General features: G+C 40.8%; 1 protein-coding gene across 1 annotated transcript in view; it reads right to left on the reverse strand.

The window, feature by feature from the left end:
• Positions 1-3,553, reverse strand: part of LOC136867209 (carboxylesterase 1F) — a 141,039-nt gene extending 137,486 nt beyond the window's left edge. Inside the window, exon 1 of the mRNA XM_067144341.2 lies at positions 3,439-3,553. Coding sequence (XP_067000442.2) covers positions 3,439-3,441 — 3 coding nt within the window. The 5' untranslated portion in view covers positions 3,442-3,553. The remainder of the gene's footprint in view (positions 1-3,438) is intronic.
• Between the last annotated feature and the right edge of the window lie 11,759 nt (positions 3,554-15,312).

Raw genomic sequence — 15,312 nt, forward strand, 5'->3', positions numbered from 1 at the left:
CCCTCCCTTCCAAGATGCCAGTGAATACTTTGCCTGGTATACTAATCAATGAGATACCTCGATAGTTGTTGCAATCCTTCCTGTTCCCATGCTTATAGATAGGTGCAATTACTGCTTTTGTCCAATCTGAAGGTACCTTACCAACACTCCATGCTAATTTTACTACTCTATGAAGCCATTTCATCCCTGCCTTCCCACTATACTTCACCATTTCAGGTCTAATTTCATCTATTCCTGCTGCTTTATGACAATGGAGTTTATTTACCATCCTTTCCACTTCCTCAAGCATAATTTCACCAACATCATTTTCCTCCTCCCCATGAGCTTGGCTGTTCGCAACACTACCAGGGTGATTTCCTTTTACATTGAGAAGATGTTCAAAATATTTCCTCCACCTCTCCAGTGATTCCCTGGGACCTACTATGAGTTCACCTGAATTACTCAAAACACTGTTCATTTCCTTTTTCCCTCCCTTCCTAAGATTCTTTATTACTGTCCAGAAAGGTTTCCCTGCTGCTTGACCTAGCCTTTCCAGGTTATTAACAAAATCTTCCCACGACTTCTTTTTGGATTCAACAACATTTGTTTCGCTCTATTTCTTTCATCTACGTACAAATCCCTGTCTGCCTCGACTCTTGTTTGGAGCCATTTCTGATAAGCCTTCTTTTTACCTTTACAATCTGCTCTCACTTCATCATTCCACGAAGATGTTCGCCTTTTCCCATCTTTACACACAGTTGTTCCTAGGCATTCCTTTGCTGTTTCTACTACAACATCCCTATATGCTACCCACCCACTTTCTATATCCTGAACCTCCTTACTATCTACTGCTTGAAACTTCTCACTAATCATATCCATGTACTTCTGTCTAATTTCCTCGTCCTGGAGATTTTCTACCCTTATTCGTTTGCAGACAGATTTCACTTTCTCTACCCTAGGTCTAGAGATACTTAGTTCGCTACGGATCAGATAGTGGTCTGTATCATCAAAAAATCCCCGGAAAACTCGTACATTCCTAACAGATTTCCTGAATTCGAAATCTGTTGAGATATAGCCTATTATGGATCTGGTACCCCTAGCCTCCCATGTGTAGCGGTGAACAGCCTTATGCTTGAAGAATGTATTCGTAACAGCTAAACCCATACTAGCACAGAAGTCCAGCAAACGCTTCCCATTCCCATTAGCTTCCATATCTTCCCCACATTTACCAATCACCCTTTCGTATTCTTCAGTTCTATTCCCAACTCTCGCATTGAAAAATCGCCCATTAGCACTATTCTACCCTTGCTGTTGACCCTGACCACGATGTCACTCAATGCTTCATAAAACTTGTCAACTTCATCCTCATCTGCACCCTCACATGGTGAATACACGGAGACAATTCTAGTCTTAATTCCTCCAACTGACAAATCTACCCACATCATTCGCTCATTTACGTGCCTAACAGAAACTATGTTGCGTGCAATGGTATTCCTGATAAAGAGCCCTACCCCAGACTCTGCCCTTCCCTTTCTAACACCCGTCAAGTATACTTTATAATCTCCTCTCTCTTCCTCGTTATCTCCCCTTACCCGAATATCACTTACTCTTAGCACATCCAAATGCATCCTCTTTGCTGACTCAGCCAGTTCTACTTTCTTTCTTCCATAAGCCCTATTAATATTGATAGCTCCCCATCGAATTCCATTTTGTTCGCCAAGTTGTTTCTAAGGAGTCCCTCGCCTGTCAAATGGGAGTGGGACTGCGTTACTCCGATAGGTCCGAGGCTTGATTAAAATGTTCTGAGCTCGGTAAATTCATGAAGCAGGATGCTACCCTACTTGCACATAGTCCAAGTGAGGATCTCTCCTCTAACGGGTTATGGACCACCGGTGAATTGTATAGTTCTAGCCGCCTGAGCACAAGGAGGGCCACGACTCAGAATATGTCCGAGATGCCCACTCCCATTCCATAGCAAACTGGTATCCCGACTCTCAGGACCACTTACTAGGCCACTCAGCCGTTGCCCATGGTTCACGAACTAGGACGTGACTACAGTAACCCACAAACATGAACCATATGTATATTATAAACCCATAAAGATAGGCAAGCAAAAGCATCACCGTAAAAGCCAAGATGGCGCTTGGAGGAATGCAAGGTAAATGCTTACACACTCCGTAACCCCCCAAACTATTGTAAGTGGGATGAAATTGTTAACTCATGTTTGTTATAGGTTGGGTGAACTTCAGGCTTTCCAGAAGACAAAGCCTCGTTTCTTAATTTTTGAATCTACGTTGTTCTCAATGAACCAAGCATGTGTTTACCGCTTCGGTTTGGCAGCCGCTATTACTAGAGATAAGTCGTTACACATAAACCAGTGACATTTCTAGGCGCGCCACCTTCGGGTATTTCTTGGGGGGGCGGGCATGATTGAACACAAGCATGTGAAATGAGGAACAACTATTATTGCAAACATTCCTATATAATAACAATATTCACAAACAAACAGAAAAACAGTACAACAATAGAGCTTGTTTCTTAAATACATTTTTGAACGAGTTTAATGTACGGAGTTCTCAATAAAACTCATCAGTAAACAGAAACGTAGAACTTGATACATGAATACATCTTCTTAATAAATTTCCTATTACTGCATATTATGCATTTCATGATACAAATTGTGAAAAGCTCTACTACTAGGTGTACCGCCTGAAGAGTCTCCATTGGGAAATATAGTTCTTTGAAGGAATGCCCGCTTTCTAATCCCATTTCTTGTTATAAAACAGTCTACCACCTTCTCCAGATTTAACGCCAGCCTCCGAAGACTAACAAACTCCACGTTTTTCTTTGGGGGGGGGGGGTGTGTTACAAAATGGCACTCAGTCCCCTAAGATCTCTTTTGGGGAGAGGGGCTGGGGCAGAAAACGCACTGCCCCCCCCCCCACCAAAAGTCGGCGCCACTGTGCGCTTCTGCAGAAACATCGACATGATTTTGATTATTGACCCAATAACTACTTTTACTTTTTTCGGAGACGCCCAGAGGCAGAAATTTCGTTTCGCGGGAGTTCTTTTACATGCTGGTAAATCTGCTAACACTGGGACATAATACGGTATATATGAGTACCTTCAAGTACCGCCGGACTGAGCCGGGATCGAACCCGCCAACTTGGCCTCAGAAAGCCAGCGTTCCTATGGTCTGAGCCATTCAGCGCGACAAATTTCATTAGTTGACAATATTTATACCGGTGGGGAGAGAATTAGGTGTGAGTAGATGAACGTGCCACAAAAATTGAATAATCTCTTACTACGTATTCAACAACTGGCGATTGAAGATGTCAGAGTTCGAACCCGGAACCTTGAACGACTCAAATGAGTACCTAAGAGACTGCGCTACACAACGAGCTCAAGATTTTCTAGAAGCAAGGTGTTCGTTACATTCTTTTCAGCCTTGGTACGTACCATGTCTGGTGCTGGCTGGTAGCTGGAGACTTCTCTTCTGTGATAGCCTCCTAATTCGTTCGCTTTAAGAGCTCTTCAGGTAGATATCTTATCAAGTAAATCAGAGCCACTAATCTCTACGGCTCGTGAATGTGAAAACCTATTTCCATGGAGACTATTGTAAAAACAGTAACACAAACACTACAGGAGCAGATATGAATCAACCTTAACAGCACTCTACGTGCTGCGAATGATACCGTGATCATCAGCGATGCGTACTTAGGCGTGTATTTTTAAAGATTAGTGCTTGCCGACAGATGATACGTGTACGCGCTGGGGTGTTCAGGGGTATGCAGAAAATAATCGGTAATGGCGGAAAAAGACAAAGGTCACATATCAAACCGGTGAAAATTAGAGGAGCGCGGTCTAGGTGGAGCAAGCCTGCCGCTTACTCGAAGATCCCGGCTTTGAATCCCCACCAGGTCTATGATTTCCACCTGGATCTGAGAGCTGATTCAGGTCCACCCAACCTACGTTAGAGCAACTGAGGAGCTATCTAACGGCGAGTGGTGGTGGTGGTGATTATTGTTTTGAGAGGAAGTACAACTAGGCAATCAGAGGGGAAAAAATGGAAGGGATCCGACACTTCGAAAAATAAAGGTATCGGCAAAAGAAAGACAAGGGCCACGAAGGGCATGGAAATGAAAGGCTCCCTAGGCATCTAATAACGTCGGAGTCGGAGAGGAACAAGAGTTGACCAAGGGAGGTCGATTAGGATTGATGAAAATGAGGAGCCTGGCACAAGTAAGTAGAAGCAATGCCAGGACTCAGCTTTTCTCATATCATTTATATACCGGGTGGTTCACCAGCACCTTATTTATTTTCGGAGGTAGGTACCCCAACTATCGCGTGGATCATAGTCATCCGAAAAACGTTCGTACCTGCTCCTTAACGGCCTTGGTACAACCATGCCATTTATATAATGCTCGCGAATATGGTAGAAATCATTAGCGGGAGTGTTATTTCTATTACTGAACTGTAATGAACGTAGAAAACGATCACAGCTGCGAATAACACGATCTTACGTTTGTATCGGAAGTGTATACAATAACTACAACGTGCGAGGAACGCATCGAGGCTCGCGGTAGCTAACGTGGCTAAACCACTCATCACTGCTGTTGCACAAGCCAAGCTGTCTGGTAGTAGGTTCAAATCACAGGCTGGTGCACTTTAAAAAAATTAACGCCGTTTACAGTGACTGTAATATGGCCGCACATCATCCTGTTCCAAAGAGTGAATGTTTTTATCCGATGTTACGTAACCAGGTTGGACTACGACGTGATGGTCTGTAGATAGGAAGCAGGCTACCCTGGATATTCAGAGTAACAAGTGTTCGAAATGTTGACCACTTTACAGTGTTCATTTAATTTATTTTCCATTACGGATCACATAGCATACATTTTAATTCGAACGTACTTCTTTCGTTCTTAATCAATTTACCCTCCAGAGTTGGGTTTTACCTCGGACCGCCTCAAGGGTAGTGTCCAGGAGCATGAGACTTTCGGTCGGGGATACAACCAGGCAGGAGGACAAGTTCATCACCCAGGCGGCCGCACTTGCTATGCTGAACAGGTGTCTTGTTGGGGGATGGGAAGAGTGCAAGGGATAGGCAAGGGAGAGGAAAGGAAGCGGCCGTGGCCCTAAGTGAGGTAACATCCCGGCATTTGCCTGGAGGAGAAGTGGGAAACAACGGAAAACCACTTCAAGGTTGGCTGAGGTGGGAATCGAACCCCCTCTACTCAGTTGACCTGCCGATGTTGAGTGGACCCGTTCTAGCCCTCGTGTCACTTTTAAAATTTCATGGCAGAGCCGGGAATCGAACCCAGTCCTCCGGGGGTGGCACCTAATTACACTAACCACTACACCACAGAGGCGGATTCGATCGTACTTTCTCCATAAACTAGCTGATATACCCGTGCTTCGCTATGGAATTCTCAGAAAGACTGTCTTCGTGGTCCTTACTCATTACAATGACGCCAGTAGAAATGTAGCGATTAAAAGCAATGTTATCGTATAAAATACTCGATCAAATGAAAAACCGCACATTTTCTCACTTTTAACGAACGGTACTACGGTGGCGATCCAACAGTTCAAAGTTCCAGTACTGGAATGAACAGCCCGCAGACAGCCGCAAACACTCCTTTGCCATTATTCCGTTAAATATACACACCGCTCATTTCAATCAGTGTTTCAGAGTAGGGATTGACAAGCTGGAATGCTATGATAAACCAGTGTGTTACGTACCAGTAGTACCCGAAAAAATTTGAACAAGAGGAATGGTATGCTAAAGAAGAGAGAGATCTAACTCCCCAGCTACTTTCCCCCAATACTCAGGCAGGCTGCTATACTCAGTACGCAGCAATAATCCCATCTCTCGGAGATGAGTGGCAGCAGAAGACACAAAGCACATCACAACAAACAATGGTCCATGTAATGTTATTGTTGATCAATTTTATGAACTTCCTATATTGTAGGCCTTCATTTTTATCTTTCTTCCGATTCTGTGATATTAGGGCATCTTATAAAATTATTTTTAGCGTAGATTGTAGTTCCTTATTCCCTGACTATACATACCAATTTTCATTAAATTCCGCTTACTCATTTTCTCCTAACTCGGCGCTGATGTGGACTTAGCAACAAAAATCCGAGCTCATGAATATATCTGTTACCATAGCCGGCACGGTAAAAATGTGTTAGACGTAAATGATCGGAAATTAATACTTTATAAGTTTAGTTATGTAGTATTTATCGATAGGGTCTCGAAGAACGTAAATAATTGAGAGTTAAATTCGAGCCCTTTCCCTACACTACCAATTCACTCAGCACAAATAAAATCATTTATAGCCTAGATTGTAGCGACCTATTCCGCGAATTTACATACCGATTTTCATTAAATTCTCTTCAGCCGTTTCCTCGCGATACACGTACATACAGACAGACAGAAATTACGGAAAATTAAAAAGTGCATTTCCTTGCTACTGTGGACACGATCGATGCAGAAATACCATTCTTTATAAACTCTGAGCAATGTACAGACAAAACTCTTATTATATATATTGAAAAAGGAATCACCCGTGATCGAACTGGTGACCGCGTGGTCTGTTTAATCCTTTCAAATTGTGCGCATTGTGGGCTATGATGCAACGCTTCCGGCTAGACATGACTACGACGTCATGAAGCGAGTGACCTACACGTCAGAGAGAACCATCTGGAAGCTTTTTTATACCTCCGCCTCCAGATGAGATATCGACTAACGGACAATGGGACCGTGTAGCTTATAATAACAGATAGCGCATGTCCAAATTTCATCGTAATAACAATTTTATTTAAGGAGATATCGCAACGTCAATATATGAAGTAATTTCAATGACGCGTATGCTCAGGGTCAAGCCCGGGTATATAAGACGAGGGAGAGGACAGTATAGACCAGAGCCATCTACAGTTAAAGCCGGAAGGTACGCTTGGTAACGCTGTATCTATCTGTCAAGCGGAGGACGACAGAAAAGGGGGCGTATCCGATTTTGAATGACTTCACCCATATTCACTACATTTAGACCAAAACGATGTGATAAATGCATACTCTTCGTAAAATAGTACTAAGAAACACGCACATCAGTAGATGCATTCACTGAAGTTAGAAATACACATTTTACATGAATAAAAACAAAACACTTTAAGAACAGTACTCACAAGCTCAATTATTGTGGAGCGTTGACAGCTTCCTCCGTGTAGTGTTTTTATCCTCACTGCTGGCATAACTCGTGTTCTTCATCTGCTTTCAGCACTTATTTAAAACGACATTGGAAAATGTACACAATAAACAATCTATCGCACCATTACTGTCACGCCAACGATGACGGCGTTCAAACCAGAACTGTTGATTGTCATCTCTTCCTAAAGGAGCTCAGGATGGGGAGAATAGAAATTCTTTATAATTTTCACAATCCAGTAGTCTTCGTATACCACTGTTCTGCAAACACACACAACACAATGTGATGGCACCACTAACCCACCTCTCTGAAGTTCTTCAAAATAGGGATCACCTGTTTTATTACTCTGTAGGAGACCTAAACAAGTGTCACAGCTTATCCTTCTGGATATTGTCCTTAGTGTATATCCAGAAATGTACAGCATATTACCTCTGACATCTCAAAATGCAAACCAAAAAATTCACATGATAAAAGTAAGTCTAACTTGTTTATTACTTCCATATTGAGCTCAATAACATCTGTCTTGATGGAATCAGACGTTTCTAATTGGCTACAGCCAAACCTGATTTTTCCATACCATCACCACCACCACCTCAAGCCTAGAACACCCTTAATCCTAATTTTCATCTCACTTTCTAGGACTGAAGTGCAGTAACATTGTAGTTAGAACCATTAAGCTATAAGTACAGGTACTGACTAAACCTTCTTTCTAAGTTATCACTTTGAAACTTTCTTGGCCGTAAATAATTTGCTTTCACAGTTCCAAACGAAACTTTTTGACTAGGGCCTAATTCTTCTTCCTTTTATTGCAAATAATAATAATAATAATAATAATAATAATAATAATAATAATAATAATAATAATAATAATAATAATAATAATAATAATAATATTTGCTTTTCGTACCACTAACTACTTTAACGGTTTTTTGAGACGCCGAGGTTTCGGAATTTAGTCCCTCAATGTTTCTTTTACGTGCCAGTAAATCTACCGACAGCAGGCTGACGTATTTGAGCACCTTCAAATACTACCGGAGTGAGCCAGTATCGAACCTGCCAAGTTGGGGTCAGAAGGCCAGCGCCTCAACGGTCTGAGCCACTCAGCCCAGCCCTAGTGCAAAGTTCGAATTATTCTATTAAAAATGTGAGGCAAGACAAAGAGTGTACTTTCAATGCTTACCCCACGATACTCTATGAGATTGTGAAGCATTTTAATAGATTTATTTGTACACATTTAACACTAAGACTACAAGAAGTGATTCCTATATAATTTAATAAATATGCATTTAGTAGAGACCACTTTGATATTTTACCATCTGCTGAACATTTCCTTTCTTTTACCAACACCTGATAACTTAATATATACAGTGACATTCATATATCGGTGAATTTTGAGTAAATGGGTTACATACGGCATATTATCCTTCTTCCTGTTTACCCTACTCTACATTTCCAGGCTTCTACCTTCAGGATCTTTTCTTTTAACACTTTTCGATATCAAATATTTTGGAAAATTTGGGAAAATAATTGGACATGCATCAGGGAGAAGCTCATTATGTTTAGGTGGTAGTATAGTTACGTTGGCATTACCATCACAAATTGTATCCCCTGTTGAAAAAGTTTCGTGTGTGACAGGTTTTATGCATACGACTGAATCCTTCCCACGTTCATTATCCCTTTTAAAATGACAAATCCGTTTTTGTTTTAATTCCTCGTCTGAATGAAAACTAAACGGGGTAACAAAAGCTTTTTTTTAATGCTATAGTTGTTACGATACATGGCAACACAACATTTTCTGGGCATCTGCAAATACGCGAAACATTTTATTAATAAGCCTAATTCAGCCCGGACCTTCACAAAATAATAATAATAACGTTACTGATTTAACGTCCCACTAACTACTTTTACGGTTTTTGGGAGACGCCGAGATACGGATTTTTTCCGGAGGAGTTCTTTAACGTACTAATAAATCCACTGACACGAGACTGACGTATTTGAGCACCTTCAAATACCACCGGACTGAGCTGGGCTTAGAAAGCCAGCTCTGCAGTCCAAGCTACTCAGCCCTGCTTAGCCCTCACATTATTTCAATAATAGGCTCTACGTATGCTTATTCTATCACTTATCTTGTTTATATACTCGAGCCTATGCGTGAAAAATTAAACGAAACACGAGACGAAGTTCACTAGACATCAACATACACGGATAGATCCCACGCTTTCACCTTGGCCTCCACTGGACGTTGCCAAACTTACATGACTCCGGCTTGTGACTGTAGTCGGCTATGGTATAGACATATGATATGACATTATGATTCACCACAAAATATATTTTCATAAACAATCCGAGAATGAAATAACTGAACACTTGCATTACTGTGATAAAGATATATACATTGCGTCTACTGCATTGTATTCGCACACGCGAAATACAATTTCTCCAAATAATAATAATAATAATAATAATAATAATAATAATAATAATAATAATAATAATAATAATAATAATAATAATAATAATAATAATAATAATAATAATAATAATAATAATTTCTACGAATTAGAACTTTGTTGGTCTCCATATTACGTTAGTTAGTCAGCTAATTGAAGAATGAACTTTAGCTCGAAATTTGATAGGCATATCAAGATTGAACTTTATTTGCTTACACCAATTAATCGTTTCAGAAAGGAACTCCTATTCATTTCGTTAGTTCCATTTTCAACAACGATCTTTAGTTTTCAAAGTGAACCTATTTAATGTCGTTATTTATGAACTTCAAGAATGAACATTATTCACTTAAAATAACTAATTATTTCAAGGTTATCTTAATTAATGTTGTTCTTTGTGAACTTCAAGAGTGAACTTTCTTTATCCAAGTTAATAAATTATATCAAAAAGAGATTTTATTAATTTCGTTGGTGAACTTCATTCTAAATATTTATCGCTAATAAGATCGACACAATCTATTATCAGTTTATTGATTGTTAAGTGTAGATGAGAGTCCAATTTGATAAATATTAAAGGAAATGATAGGCCATTCGTCTACTTTGATAAAGTTTATGTGGCCAGCATAAGTAATCTTTTACTCCCTCTCTGTACAATCTCCTAACATAAGACCGCACACGCCCTGCGAAACCCTCATGCCCAATTACACGCGTCAATGGATGCGTGCGGTTACTGGTCCAGAGAAAGGAATGAAATACGTGGCGCCGCAATTTGTTAGGCTCTAAAGGAGAACGCATACTCCACGACTAGGAGATATACATGGCTAACCCTGACGTATTAGGCAATATTGACCCTAGAATCTTCTATAACCACTCAAGTAGGCAACATGGAAAATATGCATGCAGCTATCGAAGCCCTTAGGCCGAAACAAATACTAATATGAGGCAACAACTTCCCTAGGTATCTACTACTCTCGAAAACATACTCACCGAGGGTAATGACAACGTCACTTCTAATTAATTATTAGCATTGCTGCGGTGAATACCAAAATTGCTGGGGTAACTACTGACACGAATAAAGCCCTTGAATCTAAATTCGCCGAGGCAGATAAACGACTTTCTGATTCTAATGTCATCATTGAGCAGCGGCTTACTCAGACTAACGCACGCATAGAAAAATGATTTAGTGACTCTAATGCCGAAATAGAAATGGGGTTCACGGAAATTAATACTCAATTCGCCAGTAACCTCGAAACGGTGAAAGAATACATTAGATTACAGGCGGTGAATGCCATCAAGGATGATTTACAGGTTATTTTACCAGCTTCAAATCAAATATCTCAAGACTTAAACTAAGACCGAATTTAGGGAATCTCATGGCAACGTTTCACTGGCACAAGCTTAGTTCAGTCCAGGAAACGTTTAGAGATTAGCTCAAAAATGAAATAGGGAGAATTAGTCATGAAGTCAGACCCCTTAAAATTAAACAAGGAAAATTTGATAAGTGCTTCACAACTCAACTTGGAACTACACATACTCAGGTCACCCGTCTCTCTAAGGACGTAGCAGAGGTAAAAATAGACCTTCAATCAGAAGTTAAGGAAATGGAAACGGCGATACAGACGCAAGTAGATGCCCTCGATAATGAAATTACCTTATTAGAGCGGAGGAATATTTCATTTTCACCATCATTGTCAATGGGATCATGTGGTGACAATTCTGATGTAACTACTATTATAAAAGTAAAAGATGATAGACCTGCGAAACTTTCAGGAAAAGAGGAATATACTGCTAGAGAATTCGTAGCAAATGTTGAAGAGTATTTCCTAGAAAATAGCGTTAGATCTGCTAGGCAACTTCGCACTGTGTCAAAACTATTAGAAGGACGCGCACTCTCATGGTTCACAGCCTTTAAATTCAGCTTCAAAATTACTCAGAATTTTAAGAGGCTCTTTTAAAAATATTTTGGAACACTGAAGTTCAGCACTTAGTTACGAGGCAGTTATACTAGAAACGGTATAATACTTCTATAAATATGTAGAGGTACTCAGACTATTTCGTAGCTCAACTTAAGAAGATGCTATTCCTAGGTCCACCGCTACTTGAAAAGGAATTGATCCAAGTAATTACTCTACAATTTCCACCCCATGTCCAGGAAATCCTGGTCGCTGCCGACATTAAAGACTTAGAACAACTAGATTATCTATTGAGAAGACTGGACACTGCGAACATGCAGTCGACTCCCAGTGTCAACAGTAGTAAAGATGTTACTGCCAACCCCGTAGAAATTAAACTTCCAGATCGCCAAGAAAGAGAGCACTTACAAGACAGGGAAGTAAGGCAAACTACTCCCACTCGATATAGAGGATTTAGAAGACGTCCACATCGAATAAATTCACCCTGCCGACCAAGGACTACATGGAAGAGGAAAGAGGAAACTCAAGAAAGAGACCAAGGCTCTCATCGGGCAGAGATTGAGAAGAGGTGGTGTGAAACGTAAGAATACTTAAAGGAACGGAACCAATCTGATGGCTTATCTGGAGCAGCCTCTCTGGAGTACCAAGAGCACTCAAGACGGATAGAACTACCTGATCATGACTCTAAAGTCACAGGTGCTAAAAAAGAAGACTCCGATCTACACCAAAGGAGATTGCCTGAAAAACATAAGGAGGATGGTCGGATAAAACCATTATGTAGAATTGAAGTCAATTATTGGCACATAGAAGACTCAGGGTTAATATATGAGGTTACTCCACTACCTAGACCGAAAATTCAGCGTACATTACCCGTCGTTAATCTGAGGATAGGCAGGATGAATGTTGCTGCATTAATTGATTCTGGGGCACAGATGTCACTCATTTCTGAAAGAATCATTAAGGCCTTAAGGGACAAACAGGATGTGTTGGTGATGCCGTAGCCCAACTTAAGGTTAAGTGAATTGTGCCTGACAATGTTGTTAAATGCAAGAAACAAGCTTTCATCGAACTTTATATTGATGGCGTACTCTTCGAGACCATTTTTTATCTTGCTTCGAATGAAATTTAATCTGATCTTAGGGTCTGATCTTATATTGAGAATCCGTGGGGTGATAGATTACTCTGCTAGTGTCATTCGGTTTTTAAATCCGGACTCTGTGGAAACGCGAATGGTAGAGGAAGAAAAGTGATACACTGAAGTCACGGATTTTGATCAGGACTACGTAGCCTCGATTACCCAGGCGATTCTTGACCCATAATCTCCTTCAACTATAGCAGAAGCGAATAATCTAATTTTTGAAATTTACCCTAACGTGTTCAGTAATATACCAGGAGAAATCCTTGATTACGAATACCATCTCAACGTTAAGGATCATTCGCCATATAAACGTAAAGCCTACGAAATACCAGAAAGGTATCGTGAGGAAGCTAGGACACTAATTCTTCAGATGAAAGGAGATGGAAAAATTTCGCCTTGCATCACCCCATTCATCAACCCTTTAGTGGCCATAAGAAAACCCATCGGCAGTTTGGGCCTTTGCCTAGATCCGCGTGCGCTGAATGACAGGCTAATTGTGGAACATGACCATCCTCCTTTGTAACAGGATATCATCAGGCGTTTCCATGGGAAAAAAATTAAACGTGCCTAGATACCATATCAGGCTAGATTATACACTGGTTTCTTATTCGAAAATGTCACGTATGTCTTTAATCGGCTCCCATTCGGTATTAAGAACACCCATTCGGTATTAAGAACTCGGGAGCAGCCTTGATTAGAGAATCAGCTGTCTGATGAAGTGAAAGCTATCACTGAGATTTACGTCGATGACATTTTGATCGCGTCTCAGACGTGGGAGCAACATCAGGCAGACGTTCGCAAGGTATTGCAGGAGTTAATAGAGAAGAATTTCAAGATCAATGCACAAAAGGGTCAGTTTTTAAAACTGAAGTTTTGCTTTTGGCGCATGTGATCAATGGTGAAGGTATATACAACGCTCCCAATTTAAAGGTGTATTACAAGAAGGTGATATAAAAGAAAATCCTCATCGAATTTTCTTTACCCCGAGGCTGTCATGAAACAGGAACCGCCCGTGATCGAACTGGCGACCGCACGGTCTGTTTCATCCTTTCAAATTGTGCGCATTGTGGGCTATGATGAAACGATTCCGGCGAGCGAGCTGGTGGCAGCCTCCTAAGACACGACTACTACGTCACGAAACGCGTGGCCCACACGTCAGAGAGAACCGTCTGGAAGCTGTTTTATATCTACGCCTCCAGATGAGATATCGACTAACGGATAACGGGACCGTGTAGCTTACAATAACTCACAGCTCATGTCCAAATTTAATCTTAATAACAATTTTATTTAAGGAGATATCGCAACGTCAATACGATGTATATCAAATAATTTCAATGACGCGTATGCTCAGAGTCAAGCCCGGGTATATAAGGCAAGGGAGAGGACAGTATAGACATATGACATGGCATATTATGATTCATCACAAACTATATTTTCATAAATAATCCGAGAATGAAATAACTGAACACTTACATTACTGTGATAAAGATATATACATTGCGTCTACTGCATTGTATTCGCACACGCGAAATACAATTTGTCCAAACAACAATAATAACAATAATAATAATAATATGGATAAATACAAACAAATCTGATTGTTTCATACATCCTTGAACACAATCCCTTCTTACTACCGAACACTAACGCAAAATTGATATTTACATCCAAGGTGCAGATCTTATCTTTTATATCTGCGAAGCCTATGGATATTATATGCCGACGATATATAACAAATGACGCCCAAACTCCCAAGCGTGAGCCGATTAATTATTTTATCCATTCATAACTTAAGAATATTACTACAGGGCGAGTTGGCCGTGCGGTTAATGGCACGCGACTGTGAACTTACACCCGGGAGATAGTGGGTTCGAAACCCACTGTCGGCAGCCCTGAAGATGGTTTTCCGTGGTTTCCCATTTTTACACCAGGCAAATGCTGGGGCTGTACCTTAATTAAGGCCAGCGCCGCTTCCTGCCAACTCCTAGGCCTTCCCTATCCCATTGTTGCCATAGGACCTATCTGTATCGGTGTGATGTAAAGCCACTAACAAAAAAAGAAGAATATTACACGATGTATAGTTAGGAATAAAATTCAAAGATATTAGTTAATGAGGCTTTCCCGAGGAACTTAGAAGTTTGAAACATCATATCAGAGATCCTAGATCATCCGCAGCTCAGCCGGCAGCGCGCCGGCCTCTCATCTCTGGGTTCCGTTGTTCAAATCCCGGTCACTCCATGTGAGATTTGTGCTGGACAAAGCGGAGTAGGGACAGTTTGTTCTCCGGGTACATCGGTTTTCCCTGTCATCTTTCATTCCCTTTCTCACGCCTTAACGAAGACCACGGACACTTCCGTCCTAATCCTAGCCCTTTCCTATCCCATCATCTTCCCAGGACGGCAAAATGAAAGGTTCAACACTGAGATTGAATGCCACAACAGTATTTCGTACACAAGTGTAAGCGTTCTTTGATCCAGCGTGGAACTTTTTCCCCCAATATCATCAGGTACATTGTAATCATGTGCTTGGGAATGAAACTGGTATATTGGCCCTTAAGGTAGAAACAATACAAATATTGAATACAGCCTTCACTCGTTTCTCTGTGCTTTCAACTTTAAAACTTCAAA

The sequence above is a fragment of the Anabrus simplex genome, chromosome 3 (genome assembly GCF_040414725.1).
Source record: "Anabrus simplex isolate iqAnaSimp1 chromosome 3, ASM4041472v1, whole genome shotgun sequence".
Taxonomy (NCBI): Eukaryota; Metazoa; Arthropoda; class Insecta; order Orthoptera; family Tettigoniidae; genus Anabrus; species Anabrus simplex.